At 26.6% G+C, this 17,454-nt stretch overlaps 1 protein-coding gene across 4 annotated transcripts in view; it reads right to left on the minus strand.

Moving 5' to 3' along the window:
- Positions 1-17,454, minus strand: part of LOC142329810 (uncharacterized) — a 117,303-nt gene that overhangs the window by 53,102 nt on the left and 46,747 nt on the right. For 3 of the 4 annotated variants that reach the window (XM_075374650.1, XM_075374648.1, XM_075374649.1), the window contains 6 exons: positions 14,931-15,101; positions 11,937-11,951; positions 6,850-6,921; positions 5,431-5,523; positions 2,068-2,148; positions 509-607 (listed from right to left, as the gene is read on the minus strand). In XM_075374650.1, the coding sequence (XP_075230765.1) occupies positions 509-607; positions 2,068-2,148; positions 5,431-5,523; positions 6,850-6,921; positions 11,937-11,951; positions 14,931-15,101 (531 nt within the window). The remainder of the gene's footprint in view (positions 1-508; positions 608-2,067; positions 2,149-5,430; positions 5,524-6,849; positions 6,922-11,936; positions 11,952-14,930; positions 15,102-17,454) is intronic. The other variant, XM_075374651.1, reaches the window with a different exon arrangement.

Raw genomic sequence — 17,454 nt, forward strand, 5'->3', positions numbered from 1 at the left:
AATTAAAAACCTGTTAAATACTGTTATCAGTATTTACATTAAAATGTTACATATTTATTAACCCATATACTTACTTTGATGTGATTGGCTCACTGACCAAATTGCAATGCTTTTTAATTGGATTATTACAGAGTAAAATAATTTCAAGCACTGTCAATGAAAGATTCAAAAATCACATATTATATTGGATACAGATAGAAATATGCTTTTGTAGTAGTATGTTAAGTACTGTTTGTTTTTTTTTTTTTACTTTAAATATTTATGATGATCATTCAATTATATAAATGGTTTCAGATTTTTATTTTTTTTTAAACTGCTCTTAAGCATTTTTTCTTTACAATATTACTGTTCTTTTATTTGGACCATTCTTGAATTTAGCAGCAAAACAGAATAGCTGTTGTAATGACTGAACACCAGAAATATTAAGACTATCCCATCAATAGGTTATTTGTCATAGATCAAGAAAAAAGTCAAATAAAATTGAAAAAATTAACCTTAACAGATTTACCTTATCACCTTTCAATCCAATTATACCATCTATTCCTTGAGGTCCAATTGGTCCAGGTACACCTCTTAAGCCTGGTACTCCAGGAGGTCCTGCAAGTCCCTGTAATAAAATATCCATTGACAAATTTTCATATTTTCAATAAATTTTTCAGGAATTTATTTTCAATAAATTTATTTTTAACAAATTTTTAACTTAAAAATGAATGTAAATTTTAACTTAATCTTATGACAAAGCAAATTACTTTTTACAGTTCCAGATGCAACTTTAAAAAAAAATGTGAACTGATAATAAACAAAGAACAAGGCACCTTATAAGGCAAATCTGCATAAAAATACTGTTTTCATAATAAATGAATAAATGAAGAGAAAATTTAAAATGTGAAATAATCCTTATTACTTACTAATCTTACTAATAAAACAAAATATGCAAAATCAAAGTTAAACTTTTATTTATTTCTAACAAATTGTTTAATAAATAATTCAAAAACATTTTGAAAACAAAAAAAAAATTGTATATGTTAAGCATATGAAAGTTTTGGAAAAAGCAAACAAATACTACAATTTACAAGTAGTATAATAGATATATAAAGATAGTATATAATAAAGTAGTAGTATAATTTCCTTTAAGTAAGTAATTTTTTTTTTTTGACTTTAGTTTTATTCATTAGAAATCTGGATAATCCTAGCAAATAACAGTCTGCGAAATGTTGATCAAGAGAGAAAGATATAAAGTGAGAATTTTTACAAAAAATCTCAAAAACTATTGATTTTAGAAAAAAAAATTAATCTTATTTAAAACTAACAAAATTCTTAGGATTTTTTTACATTTATTTCACTCTGTACAGTAACAAGTAAATGAGTAATGACATTTTAAGTTTGTTTTTTACCCATCCTCTTAAGTATACAAAAAATAAGTTCATTGCAATTACTGTGTTTATAACCAAAAAACAGGAAAAAGAAACAAAACAAAGAAAAATGGTTTTCAAAAATTTGCATTTCTTTCTTTTTATTACCTTCAAATTCACCGTTAATTCTTTATTGCTTAAGATGCTACTATTCTGAAAGTACAGTAAAGAAAATAAGTGCAAATTGTAGGAAAATATCGTTTCTAAAAATTATAATTAAAATTTTTTTTTCTAAGATTATATTATAGATAATCATAAAAAAACTACAGAAAGAAATACTTTTAACAGGAGATCAGAAAACACAAAACCTTGAAAATATCATAACTAATATTTTTAGAAAAAGAAAAAACTGCAGGAAATTTTACATTTAAAGGTTCATTTTTTAAATCAATAGTTTTAACAGAAAATCCCATTTTACCCTCTTACAACATTCTACAGATCAATCTGTTTGCTACAGCTCTGCAGAATCTTGACAATTAAGTAAAAATAAACATGTCAATGCCCCTTACTTATTTACACCCTGCTTTGGTCCATTTTTACTATATTTAACAAATATTTAACTCATTTTACTATATTTTTATGTTAAAAAAATAAATACATTTGCTAACATAACAAACTAACACAAGTGACAAATATTAGTAAAGAAGTTACTTACTCTTGGTCCAGTAAGCCCAGTTCTTCCTGGAAACCCTGGAACTCCAGGTTCTCCAATAGGACCAGGAGGTCCAGGTATCCCCTGACAAAGGTTGTGTTAAATTCAACAAAAGAAGAAAGAAAACATTGCATTAACATAAAAATACAAAGACATATATACAACACAAAACATAAACGACACACAAAACATGTTCAATACAGTTGCTGTTTCATGAAAATCACTTCAGGAAACGACATATAATTTACAAATAAAAATTCATAACTACGATAAAACTGCATCAAAAACATTCTCAAATAACATTTCTCAAATATATTATAAAAACATTTCTCAAATATATTATAATTAAACTGTGAAATAATTTATAAAATATAATTAAATGAAAATCATACTGCATAAATACATTTTCTTTATAACTTGTAAATAATTGTATACATTTTTATATTAAACTAATCAAATAATTTTTATTAATAATAGAAAATGAGATATAACAATTCCCTTAGTATAAAAAATGAAAAAGAATTCTCCTAATTGGTAAGAAAGAGTTGAATTAGAAGATTGCCTGAGAGATGGCATCATCATTTATAAAAAATGATGACTTGTAGATACAGTTATACACAAACATAATCAACTGTACATAAAAGGACTTGAAAATGGTCAAAAATAATCAGTACTGCTGCTGTTTCATCACTTACATTCTCTTACAACCTTATTTTACATTAGTCAACTGAAATTATTACACATTAACCATTGCCAGGAACATAAAAGTTTGATATTATTTAACAACAACTTCATTCAACATGTTTAAAATAAATATATGCAGAAATCCAAACATAATATTAGTAGACATTTAATTTTTCCCAAATTATTGTTATTTTAAAACCATGTAAAAAGTTTTAATATTTATTTTCAAAACAAAAACCAGCATGAAGATATTTACAACAGTTCCTGAGAAAAACTTAGCATGGTAAATGTCCTTTACCATGCTAAGTTTTTCCTTAAAGCAAAGTAGGTTCCTTAACGCAAATGCAAGAAATTAAATTTCACTTAATATATACTAGTTACATTTTAATTTTTTTTTTAAAGTTGAAATTTTATTTTCAAATTTAAAAAAATTTAATCATGTATTATATCCACACTGCCATGTATTTCAAGAAAAAATAAGCGAATTGTAAAAGAACTCTCAGAGCAAAAATTTTTTTTGGGAGTGCAGGATTGATCAAATCTTTATCAATAAGTAAATATAGAAACATAGTCTATTTTGTTTTCTTTTAATAATGAAAAAGACCAATATAAAAAGTTTGAATAGAAATTACATGAATTGCTACTGTCTGATTAAATATTAATAATGAAAAATCAAATTTGACAAAATTTTAGAAATGGACAATCAATTTTCATTAAATTAGCCTGTTTAGTTTTTAAATTGTTGATTCCCTTTAAACATTTTTCAGAAACTTTATTAGAAAGGTATTTTTAGGTAAATCTAAAAAGGGACCTAATTTTAAGCTATAATTCTGAGAACATTATTACTTTGGCTTTTTGAACTCGCAAAATCCATAACCAATTGTTTTAAGAAAATTTGTAAACATTTTAAATACTGAATCTCAAATTACTAAATTTTAAATTCATCCAATTTTTATACTTTTTATATTTTTAGTGTAAAATTCTAAAACTTTTTAAGATATTATTCTGTGTACTCTAGTGATACTCATATAATAAAAAATATGACTAAGGATTTCAAATATGAGTACAAAATTTATATTTTTATATTTAACAGCAATATTTCATGTTCTCAACATATGAAAACAAATTTTATTTCTTAGAACGATCTCAACAAAATTCAACTACTAAAATTTTAGGACATAAACATTTGGAAATACTTGTTTAAATTTAAAAAAAAATATATATATACATATATCAAATTAATGTTAGTTTTCTTTACATCTGAATTTATTTTATGAATGAATTGATAAATAATACTAGTTGATTTTATGAATATTTACAAGAAATTTTTTTACAGCTGTAAAAAAATAACCTTAAATAACCAGAACAACCTTGGCTTTCCAGACCTTGGCTCTCCAGAACAATCATTTTAAAGGAGATATTCTTGATTTATTGTTCAACTGCTTACAAAATTTTTTATATCACCAATTTAACTAATTTTTAGATATGGAAAACATTGGAGACCAGAATTCTTATACTACTTCAAACCAAACAATTCATTTTTTATATAAACTGACCTAAATAAATAATGTTAAATAACCTTATATTCATAAGTATTCATTCCAGATATTAAATAAAAAGTATTTAAAAATTATTTATTAAGATCAAATAAATTCAATGAAACATCAAACAAAGAATTAAAACATAAAATAACAAACACAATCAGCATAACAAAAAAAATTTGTTAACATAAATAATACTTTGTTAATATATGCAGCAAAAAACACACAAAATTAAAGAGTTAAAACCAGTAAATAAAAGGAGTTAAAATAACATAAGTGTCACCAAAAATTAAAGAGCTGAACAAATGACTCAAAAACTGGTCAAATTGTTGTGATATCTCACCAGCAACAAAATGAACATGTCCACTAGAAGTTTAGAAAGTAACAATTTTATTGTGTTATAACAAAAAATAAATCCAGGTGTAATGAGCCCAGATTTCTTCTTAAAGATAATCAATCATCGTGTGGAACCATGAGCACTACTAAAAGAATTGTGAGAAATCAAAAAGTACTTTCAACTGAAAAACTTTACCACATAAACTAGTTGTAGAAGAAATGCCTGTGTATTTGGCTTTCCAGAACAATCATTTTAAAGGAGAAATTCTTGATTTATTGTTCAACTGTTTACAAAATTTTTTATATCACCAATTTATTAATTTTTAGATATGAAAAACATTGGAGACCAGAATTCTTATACTACTTCAAACCAAACAATTCATTTTTATATAAACTGACCTAAATAACAAGAAATGTAAGAAAAACTCTAACAATTATGTGTGAGAAAATATTAGAAATCAAAACTGAAAACCAATTCTTCCAGTAAATATTATTTTATCAAAGAAAAAAGGATGAAAACTCTCCAAGGTATCCGTGATTCTTACAACTTCTTGTAGAAATAAAAACACTACTCATCTAGTTAGAATTACTTAAAATAAAGCAACTCTAGCAACTGAAAATAAACTCTCATATTTATAAAAACCAGTTTCTTCAATAAATACAACAATATTAGTAGCAACACAATCAGTATTTATATCACATAGTACAAATGAAATTTGATCTGTAGATGGCATAAATCTTTTTTAATGACATGCATCAGTATAATACATCAATTTTTTTCTTTTTTTGTTTACTTAAAACTTACATCAGTACCATTGAAACCTGGTGGCCCTCTGGGGCAAACAATATCACATTCTGACGGTGAGGAAGCAGGGGCAACTGGAGATTGTTGATATTGCTGGAAATTAAAAAAAAATTAACATAAATAATGTATAATATACATTGAAAACATTTGTATAACTTTTTTCAGGTGAATAAAACATCAAACTAAAATTTAACTGGATACTTAAACAATAAAAAAATGTACTCTACTTACAACTACAGCTTTAACTATATAATAAAAATAAAAATAAATAAATGATACAGTGGTGTACTTCAGAGATTCATGTCTCTTCTCACAAACAACTAATGTTTTTTTTTATAATTACGCAAAATAATGGTCATCTCCTTATAAAAAGGAAACCTTTCCCATTTCCCATTCAATCACACTTAAATTAAAAATATATTAGTAAAATTTTGAACTTTTAACAAAGAAGTCTTTATACCTCAATTACAACTTTTATTCAGATCAATTAACAGAAAAGCAGCTGCCCATTTAGAGACAATTTCCTACGGTACTGCCCAAGTTCAAGATTTATAATTAATAATATTAGATTTCTAGTATCAATTCCACTACAACATATTGTAATTACAGTTGTTTTTATATGTTATTGCAAATACCAATAAACAGAGAATATTAATAGGGCAAAATCTAATTGGGGTAACCCAATGATTGATACTACTATAATTTGGAATACCTTCATTGTTTTTATCATTTGTCGTGGTAGTTGGGCGTCTACATCAAACATCTCAATACTAACATAACGTTACAGAAATGCTTGTCACTCACAAGCATGTGATTCTTTCACTGTAGTATTACATGCCACTTTTAAATAATTTTAAAGACTCTAATGGTGTTTTTTAAGCAATAAATAAAAACTGACATTTATGCAATGCTCAATGATGAACATTCTCAATTGAGACTGTTACATCCAATTAAAGCTCTTGCTATTGTTTGAATGAAAATACAAACACGTTCCTGACTTTATCTGGTACAATGAACACTGCTAAAATGTGAAAAAATAAATTCCATGTCATGATTATTATTTCAAACAGAACACAGATTACAGGAAATTGTTTTTAAACTATTTGATAAAAATGGAACAGAGTAATAAGTAATATTACTTATTACTTTACAGTGATAAGTAATATTTATCACTCCAAATGGTAGTGATAAGTATTAATAACAAGAATAGACACATAATCCAGAACAACTATAGAAAAGTGTTTGCAATACAACCTATTACAAAAATTATCAATGTTTCTTATTAACAAATTTTTAGCAAAACCTTAGTTTTGTTAGCCTTAGTTAACCTTTTGTAAAAGCTTAGTTTATTCAGAGTGAATAAAAAAAGTCAAAAAATTAGGTAAAAACAAGATTCACTGACACATAAAGCATACTTACTGGTAATTCACTGCATGTCTCCCTCTCTGGTCTAGTGGGATCACAGCTCAGTAACATCCATTGTAAATCAATCTATAATTATGAAAAAAAATTAATTACAAATTACTTAATCAAAATGAAAAGTTTAATATTTATTCTTTATAATCTTTGGTGGGGAATCTTCCAAGATACAGTTCCAACAGTTATTTTCAGTTCTTCAAAAATCAATTCATTTATTATACACTTATATTATGGTTTTATAAATAAAACATGCAATTTTCATTACTAAATTACTATAGATTATATATTTACGATGAATAGTATGTGATTATTACTTCCCAACTGTCTTGTTACATCCATGTTTCTGGCAACATAGAATACTACATTTAATATTAAAATATTAAATAAATAATATTTTTTTTTAGACAAAACTATTCTTTTGGACAATAAAATTACATTCAATAGTACTGCAAAAGCAAATGCTTCTTGTTTACCGATCAAATCTAACAAATTTTTCATACAAAAAAACTTTAACAGATAACTTACTGAATGTTAGAAAAAGGCTTTAGATTTTAATTTTAATTATATATTTAATTTCATTAACACAAGTGATTATAAGTTTGAATGCCATCACATATCTACTAATAATCAATCTAAATAACCAATGTACAACAAACATAAAACATGGAACAACCAGTTAAAAAGATACTAACAAATAACAAATACTGCTCACTAAAGACACAAGACAGTTTTGTAACAAAACAAATAATATGAATAAAAGTCACCAGCTTAAGATGCTGGCTCCTTAGGATGACCAATGTAATCATACCAAAAGTGTTGAATACCAAGAGACAGACAAATAATAAAAATTCCACAGATCACTTCAAAAGATTTCATTCAAATCAAATAAAGAACATTATTGGAACAATACATAATTATATTGAAAATAATTATAACTTACACAACACTAGCAATTATTTTAGTGTTCTAAGGATTTAATAATTAATTTTTAAACCCTTTGTTCAAAAGGAAAATCTTGGCTACCAGTTTTTAATCAACAGAATGACAGTATATAAAACTACAAATATTCAGAGATTAATATTTATAAACTTCTTCATAACTGCTCATTACTTCATGCACGAACACTACCTTAACACATGTGTATGCATGTTTATAATTATATTTATACTATTTCTATTGTAATGTAATAGAAAAAGTGATTAATAATCATAAATATTTTGATAGTTTAGCTAGTCAAATGCTATTAAATGAAAATAGACTGTTTTTATCTCATTCTGTGAATTTAAAATGTCTAGTCAATTCGCTCCCTACTTACAATGAAATAATAAGTCATTAATCTTTAAAATGTAAAAAACATGTTTCTCAAATTTAAGACGATTTTAAGAAATTTTTGAAAATTTCTAGTTTGTCAAATTTCTCTTTAAATGTAAGAAATCCATCTTCTCAATTTCCTCACCATTTTTTCATGATTTCATTAAATTGCCAAGAATATGAGAATTTGCTTGAAAATATTCATAATCACATGAAATATGATGAATCACTAATCACATGTGTGATCATTCATTATTCAATGCGTGCAGTTGACTCAAACCTTTTGAGAACAGACATTTCACAATTTATTTTTTTGTCTTTTAAAATTTCAGTTTTAAAAGATTTTTAACTTTTCGCAAAATGAATGAAACGATTACAGTATTAAAAACTCATAATATGTAAGGTACACTTAGTGACACGATTGTGTTGTTTCAAGACAATGCTTTCTTACAAACTCCTGCTTAAATCCAACAAATGACCATTTGGTTAGGAATGAATGGAACACATTCCACACAATCCAGACAGAATTAAATAATTTTTATCTGTTTCAGAGCCTGAAGGGGTTTATTTCTTGTCAGTGTTTCAACAACAATGGTAGCTTCAAGAAAGTAGTACAGAATTAGTTCTTTTCGCACTGTCTAGTTGTAGCTTTCAGTCTATGAGAAAGTAAAAAAAACATTACTTAATTCGCGACTGCAATGTTCCATCAACTGCCTCTGTAATGATGGAAGCTATGTACAAAAATAATTTAGCCAAAACATGACTGATGAGGTAAAAATAAACTATTCTTTACAGGAGATATTACTTTCTGAATGCGCTTATATTAATTTTATATGAGAAACTAAAGCATATTTATATTAAAACCAATGCTTTTTAAACAAAATTTTGCGTTTTAGACATAAAATTTTGTTTTATAATTCAAATAAATCTGATTTGGTTTGTCTTTAACAAAAGCAGTTTAATATAACTTTTATTGCTGATCATCATAAATAAAAAATAAAAATAGAAAATAGATCTCTAAGTGCATAAACAAAAAAATAAAAATAGAATAATAAATCTCCAATTAGATGTGTAAACTTATAATTTACAATATTTATATGAGTATACCTGTAATTGTATTAGTTACAGAATAGAGAAATGATAATAACCTAGACTTAATGTTACTATGATTTCTAAACTATCATTATTAGAAAAAAAACTTTTTGGACTATTTTTCTACAGATTTAGTCATCATGAGGATCACACACAAACATAAGCTACTTTTGCTAACAGCAAAAATATTTTCACCACTGAACAGAAAAGTAACAATATTGACAAAAAGATGATATTTTATGAAGGGAAAGGTTCATAATCTCCTTTTTGACAATACCTAATATCATAATTTTCTTTTAATACACTTTTTTTATGCACTCAAGAAATAATTTTATCAAGTTGCTTTTTCAATCAGTTTTATACCTATACCTATAATCACCAGAATGTAAAATAAAAATCTCAATGATGTTTAGTTGCATTTGTGATCGATTCACTTAAAAAAAAGTGTATCTTTTAGTTATTATAGTTAAATAATAACACCATGATGAATTAAAGAAGCATAGTTTTTAGCTTGATATTAAATCTATTAAACCAGGAATATAAAAAAAATCAGGCTTTTAATCTTTTATATCTCTTGGATGAGGTGTACAGTGTTGATTTAAGGCTAGAAGAATAGAGATTGATTCTCTATTTTCTGCTTGACAACACCACTAACAAAGATGAGCCTTCGCTCAAAGATAACCTTTACAGAAAGCCTTCTGTGTTTTGCAGTTTCCTAAATGTTAATCTGTAGTTACAGTTCAATACTGAAATTACAGTTACAGTTCTACAGTGCATTCTGAAGAAAGATTAATTGTGATCTCCAGATGAGAATAACATATATCAGTAACATAATCAGTTTGAAACGACATTACACAGACCTTTGACATATCTGTATAAAGTATATGATGACAGGGAGTGTCCAAAGAAAGTGTTGAACATGTCAGAAAGCCCTTCCAGTCTAGTCCTAAAAAGTCTATTAGGAAGGCTGACTGTGAACTAACAATACCGGTGATGACAATGTAGATTATTATAGGCTTTGAAGCCTATCAACTAATTGTGCGTAACATCTTTGCAATCGAAATGTTGCAGTATGAAAATAATGATTTTCCTGATCGTATTAAGATTGAGTCAAAATTTCATCTTAGTGGAAAAGTTAATATACATAACATCAGTATCTGCAGGTCAGAAAATCCCCATAAATTCTTAAAATGTGAAAGACACTCCTCAAAATTAAATGTTTCCTGTGCAATGTCCCATCAGCAGGTTTACAGGTAGTTTTGTTTTTCACTGAAGCAAGCATAACAGATGTTACTTGTTTGTAAATATTTTAAAACCCTGATATTCTGTTTTGTACACCCTGATATTACAGGAATTCAGATATATTAACAACAAAATTTAAATGAAGAACTTATCTAATAGTTTATAAAAATAAAACACGTGTTCATAATATTAATTTTATTTTCTAATTATCCTATTAATTTAAAAATCATTCTGTCACTTATTTGAAAAGTTAACTGAATAGTATAAGAAAAACAGAGCATACTTTTAAAAATAGTTCTTATGGAAAGACTTTGTTAACTCAGAAGAAACACTGATTTCTATAAAAATTTTAGATTCCATTTTGCATGTTAAATTCCATAGTTTGGTAGTTTATGCCTTGATTTTATAATCAATGAAAAACAACAAGCAAATATAAGCATCATGCATTCACCAATAACAGTAAAAATACCAATAATAATATCAAAGAAGTGTAGTGTTAATAAATACAAAGAATTAATTTAAGAAATCCTATAGATATATGTTGTTCATAATCTCAAATATAAAAACTAAACACTCAAAATGATAATTTTATTGCAGGCAAAAGCTGAAATCAAAACACCTTTGTGTATATTTAAATCAGTGTGCCATGTAAAAATGAAATAGAAAGAATATTTGTGCAGAATAATTGAATTAATAATTGAACTATAAGAAAGAAATAAAATCTCTTTTAATTGTGCAATTAAAAATTAAAGATTTCTGAAAATCAAGACTTCGCTAGATAGAACATCCTATAAGGTACATAGATTTTTAACAATAATTTTGTCGTAATTAAGAAACATAAAAAATTATTAATTTGTTATGAAAAGAGACAGTCACAGAGCTTAGAATTTAATTTTGCATATGAGCAGCAGTTTCATTTATGCTTATGTTTACTTATCATCATTATATGATTTGAGATGTTATTGTAAATTTTCTATCACAGCTTACAAACACATCTTAAAACATACATGCAAGATCATATAAACATAATAAGAAAAACACATCAAATTTTAATTAAATAATAAAATGATCAAATTTTCTTAATACAAGATAATTAAAGCAGCTCAAGAAATGAAAATAAAACAAATCTAAAAAGAATATTTGTAATAATTGCAACAGATAAAATTATTATAAAATGAATACAAATACCTGTAAAGTATCGCACATATTAACAACGTGGAAAACAAGAATACCAAGGAAATAAAAAAAAAAAATTACCAACAGTAACTACAAAAAGTGATCATAACATCATCATTCAACAGTGTGATATTAACTACTAAACAATTCAAGAAGAGAAAGCATTCTTGTTGCATGACAGTATGATAAAAAAATAACAAATATTTATTACCTTTTCATTCATTAACATAATATGCAATACAATATTACCATATACAATTACTTACCAACTGCGATAATTGCTACACAAAAAACCAAACATAAAGTTAATTAAAATAATAAAATAAAAACTAATATTAAAAAAAAATAATAAATCTAAAAAACATATAAAGCTTTTATCTGAGTGTTCCATAGGTTTTTGTAGCAATTTTCAACTATTTTAGAATCATAAAAAGCAATGAGGAACAACTTTCATGTAGCTCCTACACAATAATTGCAGTATGGTGCTGATGCTAATAATAAACATTACAATGCTGATGTCAATTAATTCTGCTATATAAAAAATTATTATACTAGAACACAAAAAGTTATCAGAGAATGACCAATCGCCCAATTGATAAATCCACACTTAAGGACAGCCTAGTATGAACAGTTCAATGTAATACAACATGTTTTTATTCTGAACAAAAGTATGGATTAATAGAAAACACACATATACCTCCACTCAATGCAAATGTTGCCTTTGGCTACTTTACTAACAACTAAATGCTTACATAAATTTGCATCACCACCAATGTCTGCCTGAGTTAATAGTTCAACTAGATCCTTACTAAGTATTAACATAGTCACTTACTAATTAATTATGAACACAGTCAAGTTTTTTTTTATTCTCAATAATGTGCTACTCCCATCTGGATATAATTCCCTAATTTTCAAAAGGACTGTGAGCAGATTGACAACCATAACCTAGTATAAATTTTGATCCAACCAATTTTGGATATGGTTGTTTGTCTTTCTCTGTGGCTTTCTATAGGTAGATCAAAATTTCTCATCATCCACCCTATTCCCTTATCCTTGACCACTTTTTACTTCCTTGTATGAAGTAACGGAAGTATTGTGATCACAAAAAATTTTGGTTTTCTGATTTCAATGGAAATATCCATTTTGAACATCCCTGAATCCATTTTGACTAGTTTTGGTATGACATCTGTACGTACGTACATATGTAAGTATGTGTATACTTATGTATGTATGTATGTACATATATATTATGTACGTGTATATGTACATAAATATTATGTAAGTACATATGTACTTTATATAGGTACATATGTACTTAATGTATGTGTTGCATAACTCAAAAACGATTAGCCACAAGATGTTGAAATTTTGAATTTAGGACAGTTGTAAGATCTAGTAGTTACTTTTAGATTGCAATCAACTGGATCAAAAGTATCCAAAAAAAGTCCAAAATCCAAAAAAATTGGATTTTGGACTTTTTTAACTGCTGTAATAAGCCCTCGTTGAGAGCTTTTCAATGATATATCATAAGTGGTACTTATTTTCATTGGTTTCACAGTTATAGCCAAATAAAATTTTAATTAATGAAATATTTGGATCTTACAGGGAGAAGGCACATCAGTTCAAATCCAACTTCATCTCCTTTTTTTTAACTTTTTTTTTACTTTAAATATATTGATTTATTAATAATTATTAACCTCTGATTGTAAAAAAAAAATTACAATAAATAATTCAATAATAACAATAAAAAAAGCGTATGAAAAAAAAAAAATGAAAACTTCATCTCCTTTTTTTTAACTTTTTTTTTACTTTAAATATATTGATTTATTAATAATTATTAACCTCTGATTGTAAAAAAAAAATTACAATAAATAATTCAATAATAACAATAAAAAAAGCGTATGAAAAAATATCAGAAGTTATTAGTGAAATAAAATTTTATGTATGTTTCATTTTTGTATATATTTATGTAATTTAATAGGCATATAAAGAGTCATGTGGTGTCCACATGAGATTTTTTCTCCTTATGTTTCATAGGTAAAGGTCACACCCAAGCAGGTCACATGTTGAGGACTGTAAATCCTTTAATAATATCAAGGTAATGTAATATCTACTTGGGAAACATATAAGTGATGCAACTCAGGAATTCTGTTTCCTGTCTAGGGTTGGTGAAATATTAAGCCATGTTATACACAATTCATACAGAAAATTCCAGGGCTAAGGCTATAAAAAGAAAAATGCATTTGTATTTAAGCTTCTTCGTAGCTTTCCTTCAATGCAATATAACCTTTAGATTGGTTACAAATGCCATCAAAAGCTCCAGAGACGTTTACTTTTGGAATCACCTTTAGGATCTTATAACACTTTCTTCTACGGTCTTTTCACTTTCTTACGGTCTACGGTCTTTTAACTCATACCACTCCCCCTTCATGGGCAACTTGACTTTAGGAGGGAGAAAATAGTCGGCAGGTGCTATAATTAGTGAATATGAAGGGTGGTCCAACAGTCACCTGTTGTAGGCCAAATATGACATACAATAATGTCTGTGTGAGTTGACACATTCCCATGAGGCAGGAACCAAGCAGGAATCCTTGGTTTTATGAAAATGTGGTTGCAGACGATGGTTGGTCCAATAAACGTTTCAGCAATATCTTGATATACAGCACCAGTAATTCAGGGATGGTGGAGAGCATTCAGTAATTCATGCACAATACAGCATTCACACATATTTTGGACATTTTTATTCCTAAGCTGGTTACCAACTTCCTCCCGTAATTACCAATGAACTAATTAATAATAATCCCCCAACCGGAAACCCAACATTTCATTCTATTTAAATTTTATGATCGAATAAACTACAAAAAAAAAGAAGAAAAAATAGTAACAGTTGTCTAAATTATTCCCAATTAAATAAATTCTCACCAAATATCCTAAGACTTTCACACAAATTTGTCAACCAAAATAAAAATATAAGACATGAAATATGAAAAATAAACACAATCATAGATACTGTAAAAATAAGTTGAATCCATCTACAATACAACTAAATTCAAAGCTAAATTAAGGCAATCATTTTTAAATATGAGAAAATGTTTATAACTGACTGATTTTACAAAAAAAAAAAAAAAATTATATGAACATTCAGCATTTATTCAAAAGAAAAAAACAGACCAAAATCAAATTTGCTCTTTCACTTATCACTTATTTATGGACACAAAAAAAAACAATAATAAAAAACTAATAAATATTGAACATCATACCGGTGCGGTATATTTTGTTGATGACATTTTTGATACCGTAATATTTCCATTTACATCAATAGGTCCTCTTGACAATTGTTGATTTGTCCTTAATTCCCGACAATCAACATAAAGTACAGAATGATCATGAAATACACCAAAATGTATTTTATGCCAGTTTTTATCAAACACCTGAAAAAAAAATTAAATAAGTAATATTTTGATTAAAAATATTCAAACATTTCAAGAAATACCAAAAAACTGGCAGTAAAGTCATTGCACAAAACTATACAGCACATTCTTGAAAACTGTTGTCAATTTTTGACATTAAAATGCAAAATTTCAAAGGATTTACAGAATTATCCTTCAAGAAAACAACATTCTTCCACTTCAAGTGTTTCTACAGAAAATATATTTAATATTACAAGTGAAATTTATAGGTAACTCAAAACAGCAGACAACAGTTTAGGAGTGAATTTTGTACATTAATATAAGTAAAAAGATTCTGATACACATGTCTGGAAATCCTTTGTTTTCATTTACAGCTAGCAAGATATGCTCTGATTCTGCTCCAAGGGTAAAATGAAGTTGTATGAAATTCTTGGGACCCAAATTACGGTGCAAATATGGTAGTTTTATAAGTTTCTTAATCTAACCCACTGGGTTAGTCTAGTGGTGAACTCATACATGCAAACCAGCTGATTTTGAAGCCAAGAATTCTAAGGTTCTAAGGTTCCTAGTAAAGGTACTTATTTATACAGATTTGAACACTAGATCATGGATACCTGTGTTGGTGTGGTGTGGTGGTTGGGTTTCAATTAACCACACATTTCAGGAATAGTCAAACTAAGACTTTACAAGACTACTTCATTTATATTCATGTACATAATCCTCACTCATCCTCTGAAGCAATACCTTACAATGGTTCCAGAGGCTAAACAGAAAAATAAAGAAAAAAGTTTCTTTATCTGAAAAACTGAATAAAATAGGACACAAAACTGTATATTAAGTACTTTCCAAAACTGCTGCTAAATCCACAAATAAATAAAAAAAAGTGATCTCTTTGGCATTAAAGTTATTAATGTAATTTTCAAATTAAATTTTTTATTCTTTTTTATGTATTTCAAGATAAATAGTTGATTTCATTAGATAATTTAGCATTACGACAAAGGTCTTCTTTACCAATTGTAATGTTTTACTGCCATATTTTAATTTCTTTTGTTATTAATTAAAGTTAATTTACATAATTTTATTTATTTTCTATTGACCTTTATTTGCATCAGTTATCTCAGAATTAGTAACTCTACAAATTCTTTAACAAATTTCTGTTTATTGGCAATTAAACAAATATAATTTATGGAAAAACTGAAATTAAATTTGTTAATTTCAACTCCAATCTTTTTGCAGTTGGAGTGGAATGGAATGGAATGCAAATGTAATGGGGGAATGTTTTATCCTGCTACTTATTGCAGAACCTGGACTTTGTCCTTTGCTGGTGGATCATTCTAATTAAATGGCAGGTATTTACTTTTACTGACTGTTATAGTTCGAGTTTATGATATTTTAAGGAGTTTTGGATAAAAAACAGACCTGAGATAGCAATAGCTGATGCCAGGTGAGAAAAACAGCAACAATTATTGAAGATGGCTGCAAAAGCAGTCTGCAAATTATTTGAAGGAAATCATTAAAAATGTTTAATTAAATTAAATTTAAATGGGTTTATAATTTCAAATTTTTATATTTTAAAATAATTTTAAGAAACTATTTATAAGTGTAATATGTATAAAGTAATACTAATCAAGAAATTGATGATCAAAATGAGACTACATATAAAAAATTAACTCTTTTTCTTTATTTATTTCAATGACGAATCTGCATGAAAACATTATTCTGCTACTTAATACATGATAAAATACCGTAAATTAGATTAGAAGTTTTGAATTTTGGAAGTAATGTATGAAAATAAAAAAAAAATTTCAGGACATAAAAAATTCCTATCCTGAAACCATTGGTATGTAAATAAAAGCGGGTATGGCCTCTTGTACACTTTTCTCAACTGTAAAGATGAAACATTTCTAAAAAGGGAGTGTCCATGATAGTTATGAAAGATTACTGTTCATAAATTACGTATGAAATTACGTTAACCAATGTTCAAAATCAGACCTCATAAAAAATATCTGTTTCTAAATTTTTAATTTCTTTTCTTTACTTTTATTCTAACGTCAAATCTGCTTAAAAGTACTGTGAAAATTATACAATGCCACAAAACAAAAAAGTTTAGAAAAATAATTTTATTGTATAAATGAAAACAGTCATCTATTATCTATCACACATAATATGTTCATACACGGTTTACATGATTGTACTGCAATTCAGTAATTTAGGTGAAAAAAAAGAAGATTATTCCATTATTCTAGTCGATATTGTGACTAGGCAATAGTAGTTTTTCTTTCTAAAAATTTTCAAATTAATGTTCCATAATCTGGAAAATGTAAAAGTACATTTCTTTTTCAGTAATTACATCTGCTTATGCAGATATGATTAC

The sequence above is a fragment of the Lycorma delicatula genome, chromosome 9 (assembly GCF_047948215.1).
Source record: "Lycorma delicatula isolate Av1 chromosome 9, ASM4794821v1, whole genome shotgun sequence".
Classification (NCBI taxonomy): Eukaryota; Metazoa; Arthropoda; class Insecta; order Hemiptera; family Fulgoridae; genus Lycorma; species Lycorma delicatula.